General features: G+C 44.1%; 1 protein-coding gene across 1 annotated transcript in view; it reads right to left on the bottom strand.

The window, feature by feature from the left end:
- Nucleotides 1-23,961, bottom strand: part of LOC131197596 (uncharacterized) — a 62,877-nt gene extending 38,916 nt beyond the window's left edge. Inside the window, exons 1-3 of the mRNA XM_058181890.1 lie at nt 23,659-23,961; nt 19,455-19,617; nt 18,332-18,481 (exon numbers count right to left, since the gene is read on the bottom strand). Of these exons, the coding sequence (XP_058037873.1) occupies nt 18,332-18,481; nt 19,455-19,617; nt 23,659-23,841 (496 nt within the window). The 5' untranslated portion in view covers nt 23,842-23,961. The remainder of the gene's footprint in view (nt 1-18,331; nt 18,482-19,454; nt 19,618-23,658) is intronic.
- Nucleotides 23,962-27,514: the final 3,553 nt, after the last annotated feature.

The following is a 27,514-nucleotide window of genomic DNA, read 5'->3' as shown; positions in this document are numbered from 1 at the left end:
ACGTTGCTGATTGGATGAAGCCTCTGGATAAACTGTATATAAAGAGAGGGTTTTCCCAGCCCGGGCTGCTGGGTTCACCATATAGTAAAGAGCTGTTGTCACTATCCTGGTCTCCTGCCTCGTTATTGCCCGAATCTAACACTGGCGACGAGGATGAGATCTCGAGGCTAGGAGCGCCAGGAAAAAAGCTGAATTCACCAGGAAGACGCGAACCCAGCAAACAAGGGGCGGAAAGCAGCGATGTCCAGCTACACACCGCCAGCGCCATTCGACCCAGCTAAGGAAAAATGGGGGTCATACATGGCTCGTTTCGAGTGTTTCCTCGAGGCGAACGAACTTCAAGGAGTCTCAGACAACAGGAAGCGAGCGTATTTCCTGAGCCACTGCGGTCCAGAAGTGTTCGACACCGCAGAATCGTTGGCGGAGCCAACGCCGGTACAATCGGTGCCGTGGCAGACTCTACAGAACGTATTGAAAGCCCATTATGCACCAACGCCGTCCAAGTATGTGCAACGGTACGAATTCAGGGAGCGTAGGCAGCAAGAGGGCGAGTCCATCAGCGTGTACATGGCAGCCCTGAGGAAAGCCACGAACCATTGCGAGTACCGAGACTTGGAAGAGGCATTGCTGGAGCAACTCATTCGTGGGGTCAGGGACATCTGTTTGCGACGGCGGCTGCTGTCCAAAAGCAACTTAACACTGGCAAACGCTTTGGATGAAGCCAGGGCTCATGAGATGTCTACCCAAGTGGCGGAAACCCTACAAAAGCAGGTCGCACCAACGGCTGGTGCGAAATTAACCCCGGTTCACAATGAAGAGGTCCAGGCCGAGTCGGACGGTGAGGGGGAGGAAGGAGTCTTCCACACCGGGAGGCCGGAGAAAGAAGACCGGGGTGACTGCGCGAGTTGTGGAGGGCAACACCAACGACAACAATGCAAATTTAAGGATGCAACGTGTCGGCGGTGCGAAAGGAAGGGGCACATAGCACAGGTCTGTCGAGCACCCCAACCTTCCCGCCAAAAATTCAAACCGACCAATCAGAGCTGGAACGCGGGCGGCCCGTGATTGGTCAATTCAAAAAAGGCGCGAAGTTGAATCAAACTGCCATGAGAGTGGGTCACGCAGCAACACGCCTAGAGAAAAAAATCTTTACGAAAACAAAGATTGAGGGGGTGCCGTGCCGATTGGAGGTGGACACCGGCTCAGCGATCACGATCATGTCCTGGGACACTCTCGTGAAAGCCTTACCCGCCATCGCAAAGCGCAAGCTGAAACCACAGAACTTAAAGGTACAAGACTACCAAGGGAATCGCATCCCTGTTCGAGGGGTAACGACCGTCCACGTCGAGTATGGACAATACAAGAAAACTCTGCCCATCACCATAGTCGATGGGACCCTGCCAAGCTTGTTGGGACTGGACTGGTTCCGAGCATTGGGCATGGGAGTGACTGGAATCTTCAGAAACGAAGTCAACCTCAAAGACGCACTCATGAAGGAATTTGGGGACGTTTTCAGAGACTGCCTGGGCAAGTACACGGGGACCCCTATTTCTTTTAACTTATTTATTATTATTTATTATTTTTCAAATTTATATACCGCCCTATCTCCCTAAGGACTCAGGGCGGTTCACAGGCAGTTAAAATACATATAAATACAAATTAAAAAACAACAATTAAAAAACTTATTCTATTGCCTAATTTAAAAACAATATAAATAATAAAAAACCCCTTAAAACCAATAACTTTAAAATCTAATCCAGTCCCGCGCAGATGAATAAGTGCGTTTTAAGCTCGCGACGAAAGGTTCGGAGGTCCGGAAGTTGACGAAGTCCTGGGGGGAGTTCGTTCCAGAGGGAGCCCCACAGAGAAGGCCCTTCCCTGGTGTCGCCAGGACGCACTGCCTAACTGACGGCACCCTGAGGAGTCCCTCTCTGTGGGAGCGCACGGGGTGGTGAGAGGTATTTGGAAGCAGTAGGCGGTCCCGTAAATAGCCCGGCCCTATGCCATGGAGCGCTTTAAAGATTGTCACCAACACCTTGAAGCGCACCCGGAAGGCCACAGGTAGCCAGTGCAGTCTGCGCAGGATAGGTGTAACACGGGAGCCGAGGCTCCTCTATCACCAGCGCAGCCGTTCTGGACCAACTGAAGCCTCCGGATGCCCCTCAAGGGAGCCCCATGTAGAGCATTGCAGTAATCCAGGCGAGACGTCACGAGGCGTGAGTGACCGTGCATAAGGCATCCCGGTCTAGAAAGGCGCAACTGGCGCACCAGGCGAACCTGGTGAAAAGCTCTCCTGGAGACGGCCAAATGGTCTTCAAAAGACAGCCGTTCATCCAGGAGAACGCCCAGATTGCGCACCTCTCCATCGGGGCCAATGACTCGCCCCAACAGTCAGCCGAGGACTCAGCTGACTGTACCGGGATGCCGGCATCCACAGCCACTCAGTCTTGGAGGATTGAGCTTGAGCCTGTTTCTCCCCATCCAGACCCGTACGGCCTCCAAACACCGGGACAGTACTGATAGCTTCATTGGGGTGGCCCAGTGTGGAAAAGTACAGCTGGGTGTCATCAGCGACAGCTGGTACCTCACACCGAAGCCACTGATGATCTCACCCAGCGGTTTATATAGATGTTGAACAGAAGGGCGAGAGAATCCCTGCGGCACCCCACAAGTGAGGCGCCTGGGGCCGACCTCTGCCCCCTGTCAACACCGTCTCATACCGGTCGAGAGATAGGAGGAGAACCACCGATAAACGGTGCCTCCCACTCCCAATCCCCAACCGGCGCAGCAAGATACCATGGTCGATGGTATCGAAAGCCGCTGAGAGGTCTAATAGGACCAGGGCAGAGGAACAACCTCTATCCCTGGCCCTCCAGAGATCATCCACCAATGCGACCAAAGCCGCCTCCGTTGTAACCGGGCCGGAAACCGGACTGGAACGGGTCTAGATAGACAGTTTCATCCAGGTGCAGAGGAAACTGATATGCCACCATATCTCTACAACCTTCGCCGGGCGGGTTGGAGACCGGACGATAATTACCTAAGACAGCCGGGTCCAGGAGGGCTTCTTGAGGAGGGGTCACCACCGCCTCTTTCAAGGCGGCGGAAGACTCCCTCCAACAAGGAGGCACTCGTAATCGCCTGGAGCCAGCCTCGTGTCACCTCCTGAGTGGCCAGCACCAGCCAGGAGGGCACGGGTCCAACAGCTGCACTCATGATTCTTCTGAATTCAAATGGTTTTCCTAGACAACAAATATGGATTTTCACCAAAATGTTAATATAATATAAAACTATCATAACGACTAACATTGTATTTTTGTTGCCTTGATTCTAGCATCAGTTGACTTCTTTGATCAGAGTTAAAATATTGATTTAAAAAACCCTTCTGGAAACATTTATGGACATTTTGCTGACATTTGGACAGAAATCACAATGAGTTTTGAATTTGTAAATGGATAAGGAGGATAGCTATGGGAAGTGGTGAACCATTATGTAATCTCATAGGGAGTGAGGCACTATTAATTTTCCTGTATTTAATTTTCTTGTATTTTTTTAATATGGTGAAGTTGCAGGACTGAAAATAAATAAAGAAAAAACCAAAATATTATAGATACACAGAAAAAAGAACTAACAAGAAAGGTAGGCATTCAGATAATCAAGAAATGTTTAGGAATTCAACTAATGGCAAGGTATATAACTATTAAAGAAGAAAATTATTATAAATTGGTGCAACAAATTAAAATGGACTTAGAGAAGTGGAAAAATCTTCAATTGTTGTTGATGGTAAGAAAAGCTACCATAAAATGAATATTTTGCGAAATTATTATATTTATTTCAAACAATACCAATAAAACTGGAAAACATATTTCAAGAATTAAACAAAACAATATTAAAATATATTTGGCAAGGGAAAAAGCAAGGATAAGTTTGAAAATGTTTCAAGATTCTAAAACAGAGGGTTTTTGGGCTGCCAGATTGGGAATTGTACTATCAGGCTTCAATACTTACTTGGGTGAAAAATGGATTGGTTTGGCACACAAAGATTATTAACATTGAGAAGAGGCGTGGACAGCATTGCGCGGAACCGCCGGTCGCCTAATAACTCCAGGGTGACCGCCGAGATTCCCCTGGAATGGGGGTCCATCATGGACCATAGCTGCCTTGAAGGGCAGCGAAGAATGGGGAAGCCGCTGGGGCTGTCAGGAGGCAGCAAACTCCTGCAGCTCCGGTCTTCCCGACCCGCTGGGGAGGAATGGCAACCGACATCAGCTGCCCCAAAGCCGTAGACGGCCACAAAGATCGGGCAGGAGAGGAAGCGCAATTTTTTGAAAAGGATACCAAAGCTGGGTGAGTGATCATCAGCTCATGAGAGGCATGGAAATCAAATTTGCCAAAAGCAGGTTAAGAAAAAACATGAATAATGGCTAATTGAAACAGGAAAAGGAAACGGAAGGAGACAATTAAAGAAAATTAGATTCACCTAAAACCTGGAATGAGAATTTGGAACCTATCTCAAAGGTTTTAATTAATTTTGGAGATTTTTTCAAATTAAATATTTTATCTGTAACTGATTTTGACAACCTTAAAAGTTTTAATTGGCTAACTAACTTTGGATAGTTTTAAAAGATGGAGATGGGAAGGGAAAGGAAGGGGAAAAAATTGGACTTGATTATGATTTTAAAGCTTTAAAAATGACAGATTGATTTCATCTTATCCTCCTCACTCTGTACAAGTTTGACTATAAAGGATTACAATGTAACTAATTATGGGACTGAAAGAAAGTTACAAATTCTAACAACCTGAAACAAAGGAATGCTTCAAAATGGCTACTGTACTATTTTGCTCAATTTCACTACAAAAGGGATAAAGGACTGTGGCTTTAAATTGGAAAGAAAAAAGAAAAAACAGATTGGAGCAGGACTTTAAAAATGGACTTTAGTGGATTGTGTTTTTATTCTTTGATTCTTTGATTTTTAAAATTTTGAACATAAAGGATTATAAGAAATTGAATTAAACTGAAACAAAGGAGTTTGCTACTTTATCATTTTGCTAGAGTATAAAGGTTGACACCTAAAGGCAGAAGAAAGGCAGAAACAAATTATTTGACCTTAAAAGGAATTTTGTTAATTGTGGATGGCAACTGCAGTGTAAAGACTGACATCTAAAGGCAGAAGAAGAAATGCAGAAGCAAGAAATTGAAATGATCTGAAATAAAAGACTTGATGATAACTGTGGACTGTAATTGCTTTAATAATATAAGTATCAGTGTAATGTATCTTTAAGAGTTTTGGAGGGAAAACTGAGCGGGAAAAAAGCACGTTGCTGATTGGATGAAGCCTCTGGATAAACTGTATATAAAGAGAGGGTTTTCCCAGCCCGGGCTGCTGGGTTCACCATATAGTAAAGAGCTGTTGTCACTATCCTGGTCTCCTGCCTCGTTATTGCCCGAATCTAACACTGGCGACGAGGATGAGATCTCGAGGCTAGAGCGCCAGGAAAAAGCTGAATTCACCAGGAAGACGCGAACCCAGCAAACAAGGGCGGAAAGCAGCGATGTCCAGCTACACCGCCAGCGCCATTCGACCCAGCTAAGGAAAAATGGGGGTCATACATGGCTCGTTTCGAGTGTTTCCTCGAGGCGAACGAACTTCAAGGAGTCTCAGACAACAGGAAGCGAGCGTATTTCCTGAGCCACTGCGGTCCAGAAGTGTTCGACACCGCAGAATCGTTGGCGGAGCCAACGCCGGTACAATCGGTGCCGTGGCAGACTCTACAGAACGTATTGAAAGCCCATTATGCACCAACGCCGTCCAAGTATGTGCAACGGTACGAATTCAGGGAGCGTAGGCAGCAAGAGGGCGAGTCCATCAGCGTGTACATGGCAGCCCTGAGGAAAGCCACGAACCATTGCGAGTACCGAGACTTGGAAGAGGCATTGCTGGAGCAACTCATTCGTGGGGTCAGGGACATCCGTTTGCGACGGCGGCTGCTGTCCAAAAGCAACTTAACGCTGGCAAACGCTTTGGATGAAGCCAGGGCTCATGAGATGTCTACCCAAGCGGCGGAAACCCTACAAAAGCAGGTCGCACCAACGGCTGGTGCGAAATCAACCCCGGTCCACAATGAAGAGGTCCAGGCCGAGTCGGACGGTGAGGAGGAGGAAGGAGTCTTCCACACCGGGAGGCCGGAGAAAGAAGACCGGGGTGACTGCGCGAGTTGTGGAGGGCAACACCAACGACAACAATGCAAATTTAAGGATGCAACGTGTCGGCGGTGCGAAAGGAAGGGGCACATAGCACAGGTCTGTCGAGCACCCCAACCTTCCCGCCAAAAATTCAAACCGACCAATCAGAGCGCGGGAACGGCGAAGCGGCCCGTGATTGGTCAATTCAAAAAAGGCGCGAAGTTGAATCAGACTGCCGTGAGAGTGGGTCACGCAGCAACACGCCTAGAGAAAAAAATCTTTACGAAAACAAAGATTGAGGGGGTGCCGTGCCGATTGGAGGTGGACACCGGCTCAGCGATCACGATCATGTCCTGGGACACTCTCGTGAAAGCCTTACCCGCCATCGCAAAGCGCAAGCTGAAACCACAGAACTTAAAGGTACAAGACTACCAAGGGAATCGCATCCCTGTTCGAGGGGTAACGTCCGTCCACGTCGAGTATGGACAATACAAGAAAACTCTGCCCATCACCATAGTCGATGGGACCCTGCCAAGCTTGTTGGGACTGGACTGGTTCCGAGCATTGGGCATGGGAGTGACTGGAATCTTCAGAAACGAAGTCAACCTCAAAGACGCACTCATGAAGGAATTTGGGGACGTTTTCAGAGACTGCCTGGGCAAGTACACGGGGACCCCTATTTCTTTTAACTTAGACCCACAAGTTGCCCTATTCGCTTAAAGGCTAGGAGGGTCCCGTCACCTAAAGCCCAGGATTGACCGGGAACTGGACAAGCTAGTAAACCAGGGAATTCTAGTGCCAGTTGACCATGCTAAGTGGGAGACCCTATAGTCACCCCAGTCAAACCGGACGGGTCGGTCCGGATTTGCGCTGTCTATAAGGCAACGCTTAACAAAGCGTTGCAAAGAGTGCTTACCCGTCCGGTGGTACAGCACTTACTGCACTCAATGGGGCAAGGGCAGGTTTTTGCCAAGCTAGACTTGGCCCAAGCCTATCAACAGCTGCCTGTAGATAGCAGCACAGCCGAAGCGCAGACAATTGTGACTCACAGAGGGGCTTTTAAGTGTACCCGGTTACAGTTTGGGGTTAGTGTGGCTCCAGGGTTATTTCAGAACCTAATGGAGCGGCTATTGCAGGGACTACCAGGGGTGGTACCATACTTTGACGATGTACTGGTATCCGCTGAGAATCTAGAGGAATTAGGGGTAAGGCTGCGAAAAGTTTTGGGCATTTTCCGGTCTGCCGGTCTCACAGTTAAACTGAACAAATGCCAGATCGGGGTTGAATCTGTGGAATTCCTAGGCTACCGGATAGACAGGGAAGGGATTCACCCCACTGGAAGCAAGGTACGGGCCATCAGGAAGGCCCCGGTTCCAAAGAACAAAACGGAGTTGCAGGCATTCTTAGGTCTGGTCAATTTCTACGCGGTATTTTTAAGAAATAAGGCAACAGTAGCCGAGCCGCTTCATAAATTACTAGCAAAGACGGCTGCATGGTCTTGGGGAAAGGCGGAAGCTAGGGCATTCGAAGGGGTAAAGAATCTCCTATCGAGTGATAGCCTCCTTATCCAATACAATGGCACGCTGCCATTAGTGTTAAGCTGTGATGCATCTCCCTATGGGGTGGGGGCTGTGCTCAGCCACAGGTTGCCAAATGGCACAGAAGCCCCTATTGCATATTACTCCCGAACAATGTCATCTGCTGAAAGAAATTATAGCCAGCTAGATAAGGAAGCCTTGGCTATAGTCTCCGGAGTAAAGAAATTCCATGAATATGTATTTGGTCGTGATTTCGAAATCATCACGGACCATAGACCTTTGCTAGGCCTGTTGGCAGGCGACCGCCCAACGCCAGTGGCACTTTCGCCCAGACTGACCAGATGGACTATCTTCTTAGCAGCGATTCCTACAAACTACTACACCGGCCAGGAAGGAATTAGGCATGCGGACGCCCTGAGCAGATGCCCGCTACCAGAGACTATCAAGACCCCACTCCGGGATACCAGTTCTGCTAATTGACTCTTTGGACTCTGGCCCAGTCACATCCAAAGAGGTGGCTCGGCTTCGTACAAGGACATTACAATAAGGACTGTAATTGGTTGGGTACAAAGAGGTTGGCCCGCTGCGCCGGGCGAGCGTTTTAAAGAATTTGTGAAAAAACGTGGGGAACTCTCAGCTCAAGGGGGGTGCCTGCTATGGGGGGATCGAGTGGTAATCCCGGAGAAATTGAGGGAAAAGGTATTGGAGATCCTTCACGAAGGCCACCCAGGGATCGTGAGAATGAAGGGTCTAGCGAGAAGCTATGTGTGGTGGCCCTTAATGGACACGGAAATTGCTGAAAGGGTAGGGAAATGCCAGGCCTGCCAGGAGTCCAGACCGCTACCCCCAACGGCCCCGATTCGGGAATGGGAGAGACCCCAGGGCCCTTGGTCTAGGATCCATATCGATTTTGCCAGCCCCTTCCACGGCCAAACCTTTCTGGTAGTAGTCGATGCCTACTCCAAATGGCTGGAAATCATTCTCATGAGATCCATGACAGCCGAGGCCGTGATTTCAGTCCTACGGCACCTATTTGTGACCCACGGGTTGCCCGACACTTTAGTCTCCGATAACGGCCCGCAATTCACGGCAACCCAGTTTGAGGGGTACTTGGCAGAGGAGGGCATCCGGCATGTCCTCTCGGCGCCTTTCCACCCTGCGATTTAACGGCCTTGCAGAACCTTTCGCTCGGAGCGCAAAGGAAGCATTGTCCAGAATCAGGCCAGGCGATTGGCAAACAAAATCGATACATTCCTAGCAGTCCAACACAGAACCCCTGTAACAACTGGCGCAGCCCGCCCGAGCTACTAATGGGACGGAAGCTTAGGTGCCCACTGGACCGTTTAAACCCAAACTACACACCAGACGGTTACAAAGGGGCACACGGTAAAACAAGAGGGATGGCAGTAGGCGACCTAGTGTGGGCACACAACTACAGCGAGGGCCCGACCTGGTTAGCAGGAAAAATCCTAGAGATAACAGGACCAAAATCATATCTAGTAGAAATAGAGGATGGCCGGGTATGGAAGCGCCACATAGACCAAATAAGGAAACGCATAACCGGTAAAGCAGAATCAGACGAAACAGGCCCTGACTATCCAATGTTTGAATCCACAGCTGACTCAAACCCGGGGCAAACGCGGGACTTATCTGGGTTCCAGGAGGTCCGGTTCCTCCTGAAGACAGCAGGGACGACGCTGCAAATAATCCAGGGCCGGATGGCCTAGAGGAAGAGCTGAGAGGAACAAACAGTCCCTCCGGTCAGCTCGACTCACTCCCAGAAAATGAATTGCGCAGGTCCGAAAGAGTCAGGAGACGCCCAGTCTACTTGCGTGATTACGTAGAAAAATAAGATGTTAATTCTATGTAAATATTGGTAAAGTGTTCTCTGGGAGGGAAGGAGTGTAATGTATCTTTAAGAGTTTTGGAGGGAAAACTGAGCGGGAAAAAGTACGTTGCTGATTGGATAAAGCCTCTGGATAAACTGTATAAAGAGAGGTTTTCCCAGCCCGGCTGCTGGGTTCACCATATAGTAAAGAGCTGTTGTCACTATCCTGGTCTCCTGCCTTGTTATTGCCCGAATCTAACAATCAGCAATAACTTAAAGAATTAGAGCAATCCTCAAGGAAAGATTTTTCATTTTAAATTTAAATAGAATAATAAGGAGAAAGTTGTTTTGATGTCTTGAAACTTTAAAATATCTATTACTTATGTTGTGTAATTATATTAAATAATGATTTTAGATGCAGGAAGATAGCAGGAACTGAGTGGTTTTGATCTTAGGACCACTCCCATTTAGATTGATAGGTTGAGTGGCGGCCAGAAAGTCCAGGCGAAGGAGAGAGTGATCTGACCATGACAAAGGTTCTATGACTACATCTCTCAAATCCAGATCCTTCAACCACTGACCAGAGATAAAATAAGATCCAGAGTGCCACCCCGATGTGAGTGGGGCCATCAACTACTTGAGTCAGGTCCAAGGCCGTCATGGAAGCCATGAACTCCCGAGCCACTGTCGATGATTTAGCCCGGCAGATGGCAAGTTAAAGTCCCCCATGCCTAAAAGCTTGGGGGCCTCCACTGCCACCCCGGCAAGCACCTCCAGGAGCTCAGGCAGGCAGCTGTCACGCAGCAAGGAGCCAGGTACGTGACCAGCAAGCCCATCTGACACCTATGACCCCATCTCACAAAGAGGATTCACACCCGCAATCTGAGGTACAGTGGTCTCCCTCGGCTCTAGACTCTCTTTAATAGCAACAACCGCCACCCCCCCTACCCTGGGCCCTCGGCTGATGGAATGCACGGAAACCCGTGGGCACATTTCGACCAGGGCACGCCCCTTCAGTGCCCAACCAGGTCTCCTCCATCACGCCTATAAGATCCGCGCCCCTGGATAAGATCGTGTATTAGGGGGCCTGTCACGGACCGTGCGTTGTATAACATAAGAGACGAAGGCCCAGGCTCTGAGGGTCTTGACCATCCGGGAACGGGAAAAGTCAGAGGATCGGGCACGCGATCGCTTGCAGACATCGAACGCGTGACCCCTAGACCGACATGATCCCCCTTCCGCCATATCTGCCTCCCACTTACCGTGCAAATGGAACCACCTCACAAAGGAACACATTCCCCCCCCATAACCTCCGAACCCACTAAATAATCGCCACGAGCGCGCGCAGGGACTGGTTTCCCTCCCGACGGGCTACCCCCAACACCCGCCCTAACCCTCCCACCCCTTAAAAATGCCCTATCTAAAAAACCCCAAAGGCTCTTCCTCTTCGCATGCCACCTCTGTGGGTCCCAAGACCCGTCATTGAGGCCGGCCCTTGGTAGTGGGACGGGCCATTCCTGCAGGCGGGGCACCGCAGGCGCAGAGTTCATGTGCAGCGAACGCATAGAAAAGTACGAATCGGTGAGGGTGCAGATGGTAACATCCCAGATGGTAAGACGTTAAAAGATGGATCCTCCAACGGATGTCCAGATGTCAAAGAGGACAAATAAAGCTGGAACCAGATGAAGATGATAAGCCCAGGTAAACAGGCCGGCAGCCTCCATGGTAAACCTATGGAAAATGTTTCACAGAAGGTCTTAATAAGGTAGAAATGGGTCCAGTCTGTTCATAGTCCATAGTCCAATCCAGTCCAGTCCAGTCCAGTCCAGGAACCGTGGGTATAAATACCTGACGACCCAGCTTTGATGGTCAAAAGTCGGGGGGGGGGGGAGGAAGGCAGGCCATACAGCAAAAGGCAGATGAACAAAGCACGATGTAATGTGCCAAAAGTGCCAGAAGAGGGAGCCAAACCATAGCCTTGCCTCCGCCTCATCTCCGACCACGGCTCACCACGCCCGCCGCCGATGGAACCGATGGGGCCGCTGGAACACTGGACGCCGCTGACGGGCGCCCGCGCCCACAAGGCCTCGCCAGGCGCAACAAAGCGCCGATGGAGCTGGCGGGCCCACGACCAGGCGAACGGGCGAATCCATGCCCCAGCTGGAATCGGGCAATTCTCATCGCCGCTGGAATCGGCTGGAGGCCAATCGAGGCCTGCAATCAGCACAGGCAGCAGCAGGCCTCGCCTCCCTCGCGTCCCCAAAAATGGCCACCACCAACCGGTCCGCCCCTCTTCCCTCGGCCCGTTCTTGGCTGCCGACATCCAGAGGGCCAAAGACCTCCTGCGGCTGCCAAGTAGATGATGCAGCACACCGAGGGACAGGAGCAGCCTGGTAAGTCATCAGGAGTCCCCCATTTCAGGAAAAGCACCCCACGCCGATCCGAGCTCCTCTAGTAAACCGCCATCCTCGCGCATGCGCAGAGCCTTAGACCCACAAGTTGCCCCTATTCGTTTAAAGGCTAGGAGGGTCCCGTTCGCCCTAAAGCCCAGGATTGACCGGGAACTGGACAAGCTAGTAAACCAGGGAATTCTAGTGCCAGTTGACCATGCTAAGTGGGAGACCCCTATAGTCACCCCAGTCAAACCGGACGGGTCGGTCCGGATTTGCGCTGACTATAAGGCAACGCTTAACAAAGCGCTGCAAGAGTGCTTACCCGTCGGTGGTACAACACTTACTGCACTCAATGGGGCAAGGGCAGGTTTTTGCCAAGCTAGACTTGGCCCAAGCCTATCAACAGCTGCCTGTAGATAGCAACACAGCCGAAGCGCAGACAATTGTGACTCACAGAGGGGCTTTTAAGTGTACCCGGCTACAGTTTGGGGTTAGTGTGGCTCCAGGGTTATTTCAGAACCTAATGGAGCGGCTATTGCAGGGACTACCAGGGGTGGTACCATACTTTGACGATGTACTGGTATCCGCTGAGAATCTAGAGGAATTAGGGGTAAGGCTGCGAAAAGTTTTGGGCATTTTCCGGTCTGCCGGTCTCACAGTTAAACTGAACAAATGCCAGATCGGGGTTGAATCTGTGGAATTCCTAGGCTACCGGATAGACAGGGAAGGGATTCACCCCACTGGAAGCAAGGTACGGGCCATCAGGAAGGCCCCGGTTCCAAAGAACAAAACGGAGTTGCAGGCATTCTTAGGTCTGGTCAATTTCTACGCGGTATTTTTAAGAAATAAGGCTACAGTAGCCGAGCCGCTTCATAAATTACTAGCAAAGACGGCTGCATGGTCTTGGGGAAAGGCGGAAGCGAGGGCATTCGAAGGGGTAAAGAATCTCCTATCGAGTGATAGCCTCCTTATCCAATACAATGGCACGCTGCCATTAGTGTTAAGCTGTGATGCATCTCCCTATGGGGTGGGGGCTGTGCTCAGCCACAGGTTGCCAAATGGCACAGAAGCCCCTATTGCATATTACTCCCGAACAATGTCATCAGCTGAAAGAAATTATAGCCAGCTAGATAAGGAAGCTTTGGCTATAGTCTCCGGAGTAAAGAAATTCCATGAATATGTATTTGGTCGTGATTTCGAAATCATCACGGACCATAGACCTTTGCTAGGCCTGTTGGCAGGCGACCGCCCAACGCCCGTGGCACTTTCGCCCAGACTGACCAGATGGACTATCTTCTTAGCAGCGTATTCCTACAAACTACTACACCGGCCAGGGAAGGAATTAGGGCATGCGGACGCCCTGAGCAGATGCCCGTTACCAGAGACTATCGAAGACCCCACTCCGGGGATACCAGTTCTGCTAATTGACTCTTTGGACTCTGGCCCAGTCACATCCAAAGAGGTGGCTCGGGCTTCGTACAAGGACATTACAATAAGGACTGTAATTGGTTGGGTACAAAGAGGTTGGCCCGCTGCGCCGGGCGAGCGTTTTAAAGAATTTGTGAAAAAACGTGGGGAACTCTCAGCTCAAGGGGGGTGCCTGCTATGGGGGGATCGAGTGGTAATCCCGGAGAAATTGAGGAAAAAGGTATTGGAGATCCTTCACGAAGGCCACCCAGGGATCGTGAGAATGAAGGGTCTAGCGAGAAGCTATGTGTGGTGGCCCTTAATGGACACGGAAATTGCTGAAAGGGTAGGGAAATGCCAGGCCTGCCAGGAGTCCAGACCGCTACCCCCAACGGCCCCGATTCGGGAATGGGAGAGACCCCAGGGCCCTTGGTCTAGGATCCATATCGATTTTGCCAGCCCCTTCCACGGCCAAACCTTTCTGGTAGTAGTCGATGCCTACTCCAAATGGCTGGAAATCATTCTCATGAGATCCATGACAGCCGAGGCCATGATTTCAGTCCTACGGCACCTATTTGTGACCCACGGGTTGCCGGACACTTTAGTCTCCGATAACGGCCCGCAATTCACGGCAACCCAGTTTGAGGGGTACTTGGCAGAGGAGGGCATCCGGCATGTCCTCTCGGCGCCTTTCCACCCTGCGACGAACGGCCTTGCAGAACCTTTCGTTCGGAGCGCAAAGGAAGCATTGTCCAGAATCAGGCCAGGCGATTGGCAAACAAAAATCGATACATTCCTAGCAGTCCAACACAGAACCCCCTGTGTAACAACTGGCCGCAGCCCGGCAGAGCTATTAATGGGTCGGAAGCTTAGGTGCCCACTGGACCGTTTAAACCCAAACTACACACCAGACGGTTACAAAGGGGCACACGGTAAAACAAGAGGGATGGCAGTAGGCGACCTAGTGTGGGCACACAACTACAGCGAGGGCCCGACCTGGTTAGCAGGAAAAATCCTAGAGATAACAGGACCAAAATCATATCTAGTAGAAATAGAGGATGGCCGGGTATGGAAGCGCCACATAGACCAAATAAGGAAACGCATAACCGGTAAAGCAGAATCAGACGAAACAGGCCCTGACTATCCAATGTTTGAATCCACAGCTGACTCAAACCCGGGGCAAACGCGGGACTTATCTGGGTTCCAGGAGGTCCGGTTCCTCCTGAAGACAGCAGGGACGACGCTGCAAATAATCCAGGGCCGGATGGCCTAGAGGAAGAGCTGAGAGGAACAAACAGTCCCTCCGGTCAGCTCGACTCACTCCCAGAAAATGAATTGCGCAGGTCCGAAAGAGTCAGGAGACGCCCAGTCTACTTGCGTGATTACGTAGAAAAATAAGATGTTAATTCTATGTAAATATTGGTAAAGTGTTCTCTGGGAGGGAAGGAGTGTAATGTATCTTTAAGAGTTTTGGAGGGAAAACTGAGCGGGAAAAAAGCACGTTGCTGATTGGATGAAGCCTCTGGATAAACTGTATAAAGAGAGGGTTTTCCCAGCCCGGGCTGCTGGGTTCACCATATAGTAAAGAGCTGTTGTCACTATCCTGGTCTCCTGCCTTGTTATTGCCCGAATCTAACAATCAGCAATAACTTAAAGAATTAGAGCAATCCTCAAGGAAAGATTTTTTCATTTTAAATTTAAATAGAATAATAAGGAGAAAGTTGTTTTTGATGTCTTGAAACTTTAAAAATATCTATTACTTATGTTGTGTAATTATATTAAATAATGATTTTAGATGCAGGGAAGATAGCAGGAACTGAGTGGTTTTGATCTTAGGACCACTCCCATTTAGATTGATAGGTTGATGTGATTGCACAACCGCCCCAAGAAAGGATGTTAAAAGGCTGTCTTTAGATTCATATTATAGGTTCTAAAAGATTTATGTAAACTACAAATGAGAATTATAGAATTTTTAAGGATATTTTGGGCAATGATGGATATGGGAAATTGTTTTGGATGATCTGAAATTTTAAAAGAAACATTGTTATTTTTTATTTGTAATTTTAATAGATGGCTCTAGAGACAGAGGAAGATAGCAGGAACTGAATAGTTCTTATTTTAGGATTATTCCCATGTAGATGGCTAGGTTGATGTGATTGCATGACCGCCTTAGAAAGGATGTTAAAAGGCTGTCTTCCGATCTATGTCAGATAATTGTAACTATGCAAAACATGAATGATAATTACAGAATTTTTAAGGAAACTTTGGGGAATGAGGGAAAGACTATAGAAAATGATTCTTGATTAAAAGAAATAATGTTACTTATGATTTGCAATGATATAAGATAGTGATTTCTAGAGGCAGAGGATGATAGCAGGAACTGAATAGTCTCTATTGGATTATTCCCTTGTAGATTGTTAGGTTGATGTGATGGCATGACTGCTTCAAGAAAGGATAATAATGACTGCCTTTAGATCTATACTAAATGTTTCAAAGAGAAAATGGAATTTATGAAAAATATAGATGATGACTATATGAAAATTTTTAGAGATATTTTGGGACTAGATATTTTCCAGGATAAATTGTACCCTATTACCATCATTTGTGTTGTAAATGTTGTACCTAGATGAAGGTATCTTTTCTTTTATGTACACTGAGAGCATATGCACCAAGATAAATTCCTTGTGTGTCTAATCACACTTGGCCAATAAATTCTATTCTAAAGGGAAGGAATAGATTTTAAAACAAAAGGGCTACCATAACATTTGAATAGGGGAAAATATTGGATAAATGATATAATGAGAGGATGAAATTTGAAATATGTTTGAATATGTACCCGACCGATATCTTTTTCAACAAAGATTTGTATGTTTTATTTTGTTTTTAAAAAATAAAAAAAACTTGTTTTTAAAAAAGAGATTATTAACATTGGAAGGACATGATCTCCAACTGGGTTGGCATGCTTTTTTATGGTATGGAAAAAACAAAATGGCTCTCCATAACGGAGGCACTGATTCATCCAAATGTTATTGATATGGAGAATATCACTAGATATAAAGATATTTTGAATGAAAAGGGGAAATTTAAAACTAAACAAGAATTGAGTGGTCAAGGGATTGAGTCATATGTGCCGATACAATCCAGATATGAGAAGGATGCTAAAATGTATGGCTTTTATAAAGAATTAACAGAATTAGATCAGATATTAACAGGGACAGATGAAAAACTAATAAAGAAAATATATAGCTATTTGTTAAGTATTAAGATGGAAGATAAACAAGTAAAAGAGACAATGATAGTGTGGGCTAAAAACTGGCTATCTGATTGACTTAGATAAATGGCAGAAACTATGGGATAGAAATTATAAATTAACAATGTTTACATCATACAAAGAAAATCTTTGTAAAATGTTTTATAGATGGCATTTTGCGCCCTTAAGGTTAGCAAAGATGTTTAAGGATAAGTCTGCAAAATGTTGGAAATGCCATCAGACATCTGGTTCATAATATCATATGTAGTGGACATGCCCAAAAGCAAAAAAAATATTGGACAAAAATACATACATAGTTGGAAAAAATGATAAAACAACATATTGATTTGAAACCAGAAATATTCTTGTTGGACATTTTACCGGATAAATATAATAAAGGGAATGCATATTTGATTTTACATATACTGACTACAGCTAGAATTGTATTTGCACAACAATGGAAAAGTGAAGAGATCCCAACGGGTGAAAATGTGATTAAAAAAATACTAGAATGTGCAGAAATGGATAGACTACCACTTACAATTAAGGAAAAGAAAGAAACTGAATACTTTTTGACCTGGAACCTATTTTATCAATGGTTAGCTAACAAAAGCAGGAGCTAGAAACAGGGAAATATATGAAAAAGATCAATGATATAAGATCTCTTTTATTCATATGAAACTCAGTCAAGTCCTAATGGTTGATATGGGTTGCTGCCAGTGCTCTAGGTATCAACCAAGTATCTTCTTAAAATATATGATGTTCCGAATAGCAGTTTTTTGCAGTTCCGCTGGTGTTATTGCAGGAAGCTGCCGCTGGTGTTATTGCAGGAAGCTGCAATGAAATTGCAGTTGTTTTGTAAAATTCTTGGACATGGCACCAATAATTAATTATTAATTATTAATTATTATTATTGTTGTTGTTGTTATTATTATTATTATCTCTTATTCATTAAACATGAAACTCAGTCAACTGATCATTTAAAAATGTGTCACAAATATCATTGACTGGTGCTAACGGTTGATATAGGCTGCTGCCAGCATCTTCTTAACCAAGTAACTTCTTAAAATATACAATGTTCCGAGTAGTACAGTTTTTTGCAGTTTCACTGATGTTATTGCAGGAAGCTGTAATTTCTTGATGTGTTGTTGTTGTTATCATCAATATTAATGTAATGAATATGGTTGTAAACATTGTGATTATTATTTCCTAAAACGATTTGTACCAAGACAACACACTGTTTAATTGAAAATGGAATTTTTATATGGTATAAAATAAAAAATTTGAAACAAAACAAAATGTAAAAAAGTCTAATGGAAGGAGTTATCTACTTAAGAATTAGTAGAAATGAAAGAAATCATGATTATATTATTAAAGTCTGAACATTCACAAAAAATTTTTTTCCTGTATTTGTTGCAAGAAATGAGCCCCTTCTTTAAATAATATTTTTTCTATCTTTGTTTTTTATTTTTTATTCTTCTTCTTGAGAGATTGTCTCTCTTTGATCCTTTTCTCTCTCCTCTTTGCATTTTGTGTTTTTTCTATTTTCTATTTTTTTTTTTCTGATTTGAGTTTTTATTATCTTTCAGCATTGTGAATACTCTTTAGTAAAAACTTTTTAAAAAGAACGAAAGTTCTGGAAGTTTGGAGTATGTCATGCAGGAACCTCAACCCCATCAAGATAACATAAGATATATAAGTTCTTGAGCTCCAGAAGAAACACCAACTTACCTTTGTAAGATTCAAACTTCTTTACCAGGAAACTGCACTCTTCAGCTATTCTGCTTTCCATAGACCTCTTACCCATCCCATAGTCCCGTAATGTGGTTAACATGAAACGCCTCATCACTTTCCAGTTCTCACCATGGGAAAAAGCTACTCCTGAAAAACCAAAGAATATGCAAAATTTCAACTGATTGTGAAGAAAGGTACTCCCTACCAGTTGGCTCTTCCAATCTAAGGAACATTTCTTAAACATTTATTAAGTTTTCTAATATTGCTACCTTAGTGTTTGTCTAAGTCAGAGTTTCTCAACCTTTTCAACTTTAAAATGTGTGTACTTCAACTCCTAGAATTCTCCAGCCAATTCTGTAAGTTGAAATACGCATATCTTAAAGTTGGTGTGTATGGAAACACTGATCTAATTCATGCTTGGGAGAGAGCCAAGTAATTCTGTCCCAGAATATTCTGATAATTGTTAGAGGAAGATGTCTGTGGTCCCATTTTGCAGAATGATTTCAAATACCATCCCAATGTAGAAAACTGGCTAGTGACATTTTTAAGATAGCAAAGAAATACATCATATTTTTGAAAAACCCACCCTATGGTATTGTTTATTCCAGAATATACAGAATTATCTAACGAACAACACTAAATCTTAGCAAGAGCTATACTATACTTGCCTCCAGAAGTTGTGAATGCTTCAACACTGGAAATTTTTAAGAAGATATTGGATAACCATTTGTCTGAAGTAGTGTAGGATTTCCTGCCTAGACAGGGGGTTGGACTAGAAGACCTCCAAGGTCCCTTCCAACTTTGTTATTCTCTTATTCTGTTATATTATTTTTCTATAGTTGCTTCCTATATTTAGTTTCTGACATGGTTTTTCCTTTTTCTGTTGCTACGGTATGTACAGTTATTTATTTATTTATTTTAAAAAAAAACTTTCATTTTTCCCTATGTTCCTTTATATCTCTTTCAGTTATTATTTTGGAAAAAGTTTGGTTATTTCTAAATTAAAAACCAATTTCAGTCAATTCTAATTTGTTCTGCTCCTGTGATACCTTTGTTACAAATGCTCCATTGTAGAGTCATATGTTTCCAAATTTTATTGACATGAAAGGAAGATCCTCACCAAAACCCCCTGAAAACTCCTCAAATATGGGGACAGGTGCCCTCTCAGCAAATACATCAGCCTTATTCACCAGAGCTTCCTTTATGGTCTCATAGCCTGTTAGCACCACTATTTTCTGGAGTCCCAGTTGGATTTTAAACACGGGTCCATACTGTTTCGATAGCTGGAAAAAAGAAAGTATGAGAGAGATAGCTGCAATCAAAAAAAGTGACTCTTTATAAAGCACAATGAGAATATAACTTAAATATCATAGATCAAAATACAAGTTTATAATAATAAAAATATTTATCTATTTATCTAAGAAATATTTATTTATTTAATATTTATCTAAGAAAAAAGACCATTTATACAGGCCAAGTAATAAGACTTTGCTGCAGATTCTATGGTAGATTTCAGTAATACACAATAGAAGTAACTATGTTTTGAAATGAACTGAAAATAAGTTATTAAGAGTGTATTTGAACCAGAATATTCATGGATCACAGCACCATAATCATTTCCTTCTAGCAGGAATGGAATGGAATGGAATGGAATGGAATGGAATGGAATGGAATGGAATGGAATACAATACAATACAATACAATACAGTACAGTACAGTACAATACAATACAATACAATACAATACAATACAATACAATACAATACAATACAATACAATACTTTATTGGCCAATTGTGATTGGATACAGAAGGAATTTGTCTCCAGTGCTTAAGTTCTCAGTGTACATGAAAAGCAACAAAGTAATATAATATTAAAATGCCAATAGGAAAAGGTAATAAAAAAGATGAGAAGGATAAAAGTATTGCAGCCCTACAACGTGGGTAAATATCTTTAGACATAAGGCAGTACTATGGTAGGTATAGGTCAGTAGTGGGATTCAGCCAGTTCGCAGCACTTCAGGAGAACCGGTTGTTAACTTTCTGAGCAGTTTGGTAAACTGGTTATTGGAAGAAATCATTAGGGCAGAGAACAACCGATATAATCAGGCTGCCTCTGATTATATTTAGGAAAGAATACACCTTGACTTCATTTGCAAATAAAGAAAAGTACTTTTACTAAATACATCATGATTGCAGCAGTATAAAGTTGAATCTGAGACAAAATATGGCTAACATTCCATATCCCATTGTTTGTCTCTCCTCCCCCCAAGAGGTCAGCAGGTTTGGTCCAATGCCAGCTCCTTCTCGGCTCCCCGTGGTAATCTTCTTCCGCAGGTCTCTGGCTGCAAATCATCTCAGGAATGCAATGTCCGTTGAAAGCGCACATTCTAACATTCCTGTTGAATTCAAACTATGTCAGATGACACTCTTAAAGGGCCCTCTCTACTTAAACTGAATTCATGAGCTATTTACATTACACATAAAAACCCCATGCAATCTAACTACTGAATATAAAGAGTACAAAAGGATGTGAGGATTGGAGTGGAGGCTGACATTCGGCCCTCCTGCAACAAGGACGTTAGTCCTAGAAAGAAAAAGAGAAAAGTTAGGGTTTGTCAGGATATTTTTTATAGAATTGTGCTATCTTTTCTGAAGCACGAACATCTTCCTTGTTCACCCATTCAGCTTGGGACAAAGGGAAGTGCTTCCAAGCAATAAGATATTGAATTTAACTTCTATGTTTTCTTGAATCTAAGATTTCTTTTACTTCAAAATGTTGTTCGCCCTCTATGAGAATTGGTATAGGAGGGGTTGTATGGTTCGCACGGAAAGTAGACCTGTGTTCTGGTTTCAGCAAGCTCACATGGAAAACGGGGTGAATTCTTCTAAGTGTTTTTGGTAATTCTAGTTGTACAGTCATGGAGTTGATGATTTTCACTATGGGGAAAGGTCCCACATACTTAGGTCCCAGTTTTTTAGATTTTTGAGTGGTTTGTAAATATTTGGTGGAGAGATAAACTCTATCTCCAACTTTGTATTTGTTTTTTATCTGCTTGTTTTTTATGTGCACGGTGGGCGTCATCAATCGTCTTACGAGTCATTTTCCATGTGCTTTGTATTTGATCTATCCATTCTGACAAGGATGAAACCGTGGTTTTTTCCTTTGGAAGTTCTGAGATGGGAACAAAGTCTTGGCCTGAAGCTACTTTAAAAGGAGTAAATCCCGTGCTACTATGAATTGAGTTATTGTAGGCTACTTCTGCAAAAGGTAGTAGGTCTGCCCAATTGTCTTGTTGATAGTTAATGTAACAATGTAAATATTGTTCTAGTACCGAGTTTGAGCATTCACAACTTCCATTAGTCTGGGGATGATGGGAGAAGCTTAATCCTTGGGCGGAGCCAATCAGTCGCAAAAATTCTTTCCAAAATTTGAGAAATGAATTGAACTCCTCGATCTGAGATGATGCGTTCAGGAACTCCATGGAGTCTATAAATGTGTTGCACAAACAACTTTGCCAGAGTCTTTGAAGAGGGTATTTTGGAACATGGAATAAAATGGACTTTTTTGGAGAAAAGGTCTGTGACTACCCAGATTACAGTATTGCCTGCACTTTCGGGTAGCTCCACTATGAAATCCATGGATATTTCTTTCCATGGGGCTCCTGGCCAGGCTACTGTTTGAAGTAATCCAGGAGGTTTTCCTGGAGGCCTTTTAGATGATGCACAAACAGGGCAACTTGCTATATACGATTGAATGTCCTTTTTAAGACTTGGCCACCAAAATTGTCTTTTAAGAAGGTGCAAGGTTTTCACAAACCCAAAATGTCCTGCCATTTTAGCATCATGGCATCGTTTTAGGATGGTTTTTCTGAGTGATAGAGGAACATATAGTTTTGCTCCAATTCAAGCTAGTCCATCACGGAGCGTGCATTCGTGTGAATGAGCCAAGAACCAGTCATTGGAGTTCAAAGCTTCTTTAAACAACTTAGTTAATTCATCTGGCAGTGATGTCTCGGTTTTGGTATGGCTTCGGGTTATAGCCGGAGCTGCTAATTGCTGAATGGGAAGTATTGGACGAACCACCTCAGAGCGTGTACCATTTTATTGGGGCAGACATGAAAGAGCATCTGCCAAAAAGTTCTTTCCCCCGGGAATGTAATGTAAGGTGAAATTAAAACAGTTAAAATATTGAGCCCAGCGGGCTTGTTTAGGCAAAAGTTTTCTAGGACTTTTTAGCGCTTCCAGATTTTTGTGATCAGTCCAAACTTCAAAAGGATGGTTAGAACCTTCTAAGAATTGTCTCCATGTGCGAAGAGCCCAATGAACTGCAAATGCTTCTTTCTCCCAAATAGCCCACCTTCTTTCAGTTTCAGTCAATTTTCGAGAAGTGAAAGCACAAGGTTGTAGTTTACCATCAGCATTGTTTTGGAGCAAAACGGCTCCGACCGCTACATCACTAGCATCTGCTTGTACCAAAAAAGGAACATCCATGTCGGGCAGCAGCAAACAGTCGTTTCAACTTTTCAAACACTGCTTGACATTCCATTGACCATTCGAGAGGTAATGATGGTTTGGATTTTGTATCTCCTTTAGTTTTTAAGAGGCTGGTGATTGGCAAAGCAATTTGAGCAAAGGAGGGGATGAATTGACGATAAAAGTTCGCAAATCCCAAGAAACTTTGCAGCTGTTTGCGTGTACGTATTTACTGAAAATTATACCATGTATTTGTTTGAACAAATTGTTTGGGCCGGTGAATAGCGCAGGCTGGTAAAAGCCTGTTATTAAGAACACAAAGCCTGCAATTACTGCAGGTTCGAGCCCGGCCCAAGGTTGACTCAGCCTTCCATCCTTTATAAGGTAGGTAAAATGAGGACCCAGATTGTTGGGGGGGCAATAAGTTGACTTTGTAAAAATATACAAATAGAATGAGACTATTGCCTTATACACTGTAAGCCGCCCTGAGTCTTCGGAGAAGGGCGGGGTATAAATGTAAACAAAACAAAACAAACAAACAAACAAACAAACATGAACTGAACATTATTGCACACATTTCAAAGCCCTCATTTCAAAACTATCCATTTTGTCTTTCTATAGTAATATATATTGTTGATGCCTATCTATCTAGGTTCAGGGATTAGATTAGAAAAAAAGAATGAATAGGACATTCTTTTATTTGTCGGGAATGAATGAACCATTTGGTTTAATAAGAGCATTCCATTCTTCTCTCATTTATCTTTGGTCAGAGCAAGTTGTCATTTCCCTCACCTACAAAAGTCACAGAATGCTACAACTTTGCCCAGCAACAAAAAGATGGAAAATTTACCTCTAACATTGTCTGATAAGGTTTCTTCAGATCCATTATGTGAAGGTTTCCAACAACAGGCAAAGGCCTGGGTCCTGGTGGAAAATCTTTGGAGCTCTTCTTCCAGGGGTTGCCCATTTTGAAAAGGAGCATAATCATAAGTGTAGATAGGAACAGTATTGAAATAGAAACAATCCAATCCATTTCCTCTTAATTGGCAAGTTCTCTTGTGGTTCTAATAAAAAGTTTGCCACACAATAGTCAAATAAGATAGAAAGATCCAAATAAGATAGAAGAATAAAATTCTTGATTCAAGCTGAAAGCTAAGATTAATTGAAGGAATGGACCCCTTAAGGTTAGAAAGGCAGACCAAGTATCACACAGTCATCCTTGCTAATGATTAAACTATAGTTAATAAGATACTTTGGAGATATACCAGAATTTTCTTGGCATTCCTCCATTTAACTCTTTACAGGTATGGAACTGTGAACACATTGAGATTTCTCCTTACCAGTTAAGTCCCAAAAAAAGGGATGAGGGGAAAAATGCTCCTTTACTTGAGCCATTTGAAAGTCATGTCTTCTGCATTTATCTTTCTCTGATATTTTTCCTATATATGCAGGGACTCTCATGCTTTATGTCTGGCTATATATTTTCAGACCAACTTCAGAGTTATCCAGTAATTACTCAGTTTTGCTTCTTTTATGTTTAGAGCGTACTTTGTTTATGCAAAAAGAGATTGCCAGTCTATTGTCTGCTGAGAGGCAGATATCTGTGGATCTCATTGGATTTATACGTTTAGGCTTCAATTTCCATACTCTCCTAAGCAGAATTAACATAGATGTATCAGATGTGGGGTGGTAGAGGAAACTGCCCAGTTACACATATTTGCAAACATTTTTTAACGGTGGCTGATTGCAATTCTTTTTTTCATTGGAATAAAAGCCAAATATGCATATTTTCCAATCAGACAGACCGACTGAAAGATTGTTTAATTATAATTTATTAGAATATTCTGATAAAAAGGATTCCTCTCATTCAAAGAGGGAACCCAGATCCTTAGTTTACATTCCATGTTATAGATAACACATCAAAGAAAATGCAAGAGAAAAGTTGATTGGACAGGATAAAAGGAACCCCTCCTTTGCACATTAAATCAGCTGCGTATAGTCAAACATGTTACATGTGTGCCAATTTAAATGAGGTCTGATGACAGAAGGGGCATACATTTTAAGAAGTTAATAAGAAAAATGGTTGTTTGGAGTTCACGAAGAGACAGACCGGATGTCAATTAGCACTAACAAGCTTTCTCTTATTAGAAGACATTCTGATAAGTACATAAAATACAACATAAACTGTATAAATTAATATTCAGATAACTACCGAATATTAATTTATAGTTTATTTTGTATTTTAGGTACTTTTCTGGGTTGCATTTCATTCTACAAAATAGGCAGAAAAAACTAAGTGTGCAACAAGCATTATTCAGACACACAGAGAAAGTATCTCTAACAGTTTGCTGCTTTAACAGAAACAACAAGCTCCATATCTAATCAGGAGCTTAAAAATGGACATAATAAAGAGCCAAGAGTAAGCAAAGATTACAGTGCTGCTGTTTGCAAAGTGCTCTATTACTTGCAGGGTTGAAATCTAAATTTTTTTGCTACCTACTCCGTGGGTGTGGCTTGGTGGGTGGGTGTGCCCTGTGACTGAGTGGGTGTGGCCAACTCAATGTCACTCACAGCCATGCCCACTCAGTCACAACCCCCCCACCAAACCACACCCACAGAACCCAGTAGGCATAAAAAAATTCTTTTCCCTTTCCCTCGCCACCTGTTCTCCCTTCACCTAGGCCCCGGAGCCGCCAACTGCCTCAACGGGGTCGGGGAATGTACCATTCCCCAACTCTGGCCTTTCTCCACAGCTGCCGCCCACTCACCGCCCGCTCACCGCCTGCTCGCCCTTCACCTTTGGTCAGGGGCCGGGGCCCAGGGATGCCCCATTCCCTGAGGCCCCGGAGTCGCCCCCTGCTCGCCGCTTCCTCAACCAGGTCGGGGAATGCACCAATCCCCGACACCACCCTCGTCCCGGAGCCACCGCCCGCTCTTCCTTTGCCATGTGGCATATACTTACTTTCTTCCAGCGGCTGGCTGCTGGGAAAGGCAAGCATCCAAAAGTTACCAGATTTCCTCTCCTTGAATATGCCGCCTTGTTCTATGCGCCGGCTGCGCAAGCGCATACCCAACCTGCCGCTGATAAATAAATGAAATAAAAGGGTGTGCGCTTATGCAGTCGGTGCATGGAAAACGCAGCAATGGTGGTGGCAGATTCAAGGAGAGGGACTCCAACTTTTGGACTCTTGCCTTTCCTGGCAGCCAGCCTCTGGAAGAAAGTAAGTATATGCTGCATGGCGAAGGAAGAGGGGGCGGCGGCTCCGGGACAAGGCTGGTGTCGGGGAATGGTGCATTCCCGACCCGGTTGAGGCAGGCGGCAAGCAGGGGGTGGTTCTGGGGTCTCAGGGGAATGAGGTATCCCTGGGCCCTGACCAAAGGCGAAGGGGGAAAGGCGGTGAGCGGGCAGCAAGTGGGCGAAGGAAGAGCGGGCGGCAGCTCTGGGGAAAGGCCAGAGTCGGGGAATGGTGCATTCCCTGACCTGGTTGGGGAAGGCGGCGGCTCCGGGGCCTCGGGGAATGGGCTTCGGCCCCTGACCCGAGGGCGAGCAGGTGGCGAGCTGCCTTCCTGGTGCTCTGGTGTTGTGAAGCCTGGACTGCGGGCCATGGACTGGTTCGGGGGCGTGGCCAGCCAGCGATTGCTACCGAATCTGCGAACCAGAACCAAACTCCGCTACCTACTCGCCCGATCCGGTCCAATCCGGTAGCATTTCACCCCTGATTACTTCCTAACCAAACATTATTAACAAACAATTAATATACTCTTCCCTCCCAGCTATTACTGCTGTAAAGAGGTTTTGTCTAGGAAAAGTTATGCAATTTCTAAAATGTGTAACATTCATCTTTGGAGACTGGGAATGCAAGCAAGGAAGATCAAACTCATATTTGGAAAGCAGCTGATTTTGTTTATCTATAGATGTTTGTATAATTTTAATTCTCTCCTTCTTTAGTCCATCTGTCTAACACAGCTATGTCTCAAAGATTAGTTTTTTAAAAAATGTTTTACATTTGAGAACATATATGAACAGATGTAAATGTAAGTCAACAAAATCCTATTAAGAAATCTCATGTACATAAAAAAGACGTCTAGGTGAAACCGGGGGTGGGGAGAATAAAAGGAAAAAAATACAACAGAAACAAAAAAAAGCAGAAAAAAGGAGAACAGACAACAATGCAACATTTTGAAATTCCAATACTTTTTCAATATAAAAATATATCTTTGAAGTTCCAAGTGAACCAAATCCTAAATCTTATGATACACTATAGTTTATTTATTTATTTATTTATTTATTATTCGAATTTATATCACTCATCTCAAAGGACCTAGGGCGGTTCATATCCGATATAAAACATCAATATCAATATACAAATTAAAATAATCCTTAAAAACTTATTCTATAAATATAAAATATAAAATATAAAATATAAAATATAAATATTTAAAATCAATTTAAAACCCCTCTAAATTTAAAAATCTAAGCCTAAGTTCTTTTTTTAAATTTTTATTAAGCAGGTTTTTTTCCATTTTATATCACAATGTGGTTCCCTTATATATGTTACTAAACTAATATGTTCATTTATATACAATACATAGTTATTACTCAAGTATTTTTTAACATTTTACATTTTTTATCACATCTTATCATACTATAATACTGCATGATCTTCTTCATCTTTGTGTTTATAATTTCTACTATTTATTTATGT

Source organism: Ahaetulla prasina, chromosome 1, assembly GCF_028640845.1.
Source record: "Ahaetulla prasina isolate Xishuangbanna chromosome 1, ASM2864084v1, whole genome shotgun sequence".
In the NCBI taxonomy this organism is placed as follows: Eukaryota; Metazoa; Chordata; class Lepidosauria; order Squamata; family Colubridae; genus Ahaetulla; species Ahaetulla prasina.
Note: the sequence above shows the minus strand (reverse complement) of the source record. Positions and strands in the feature narration are given on the sequence as shown.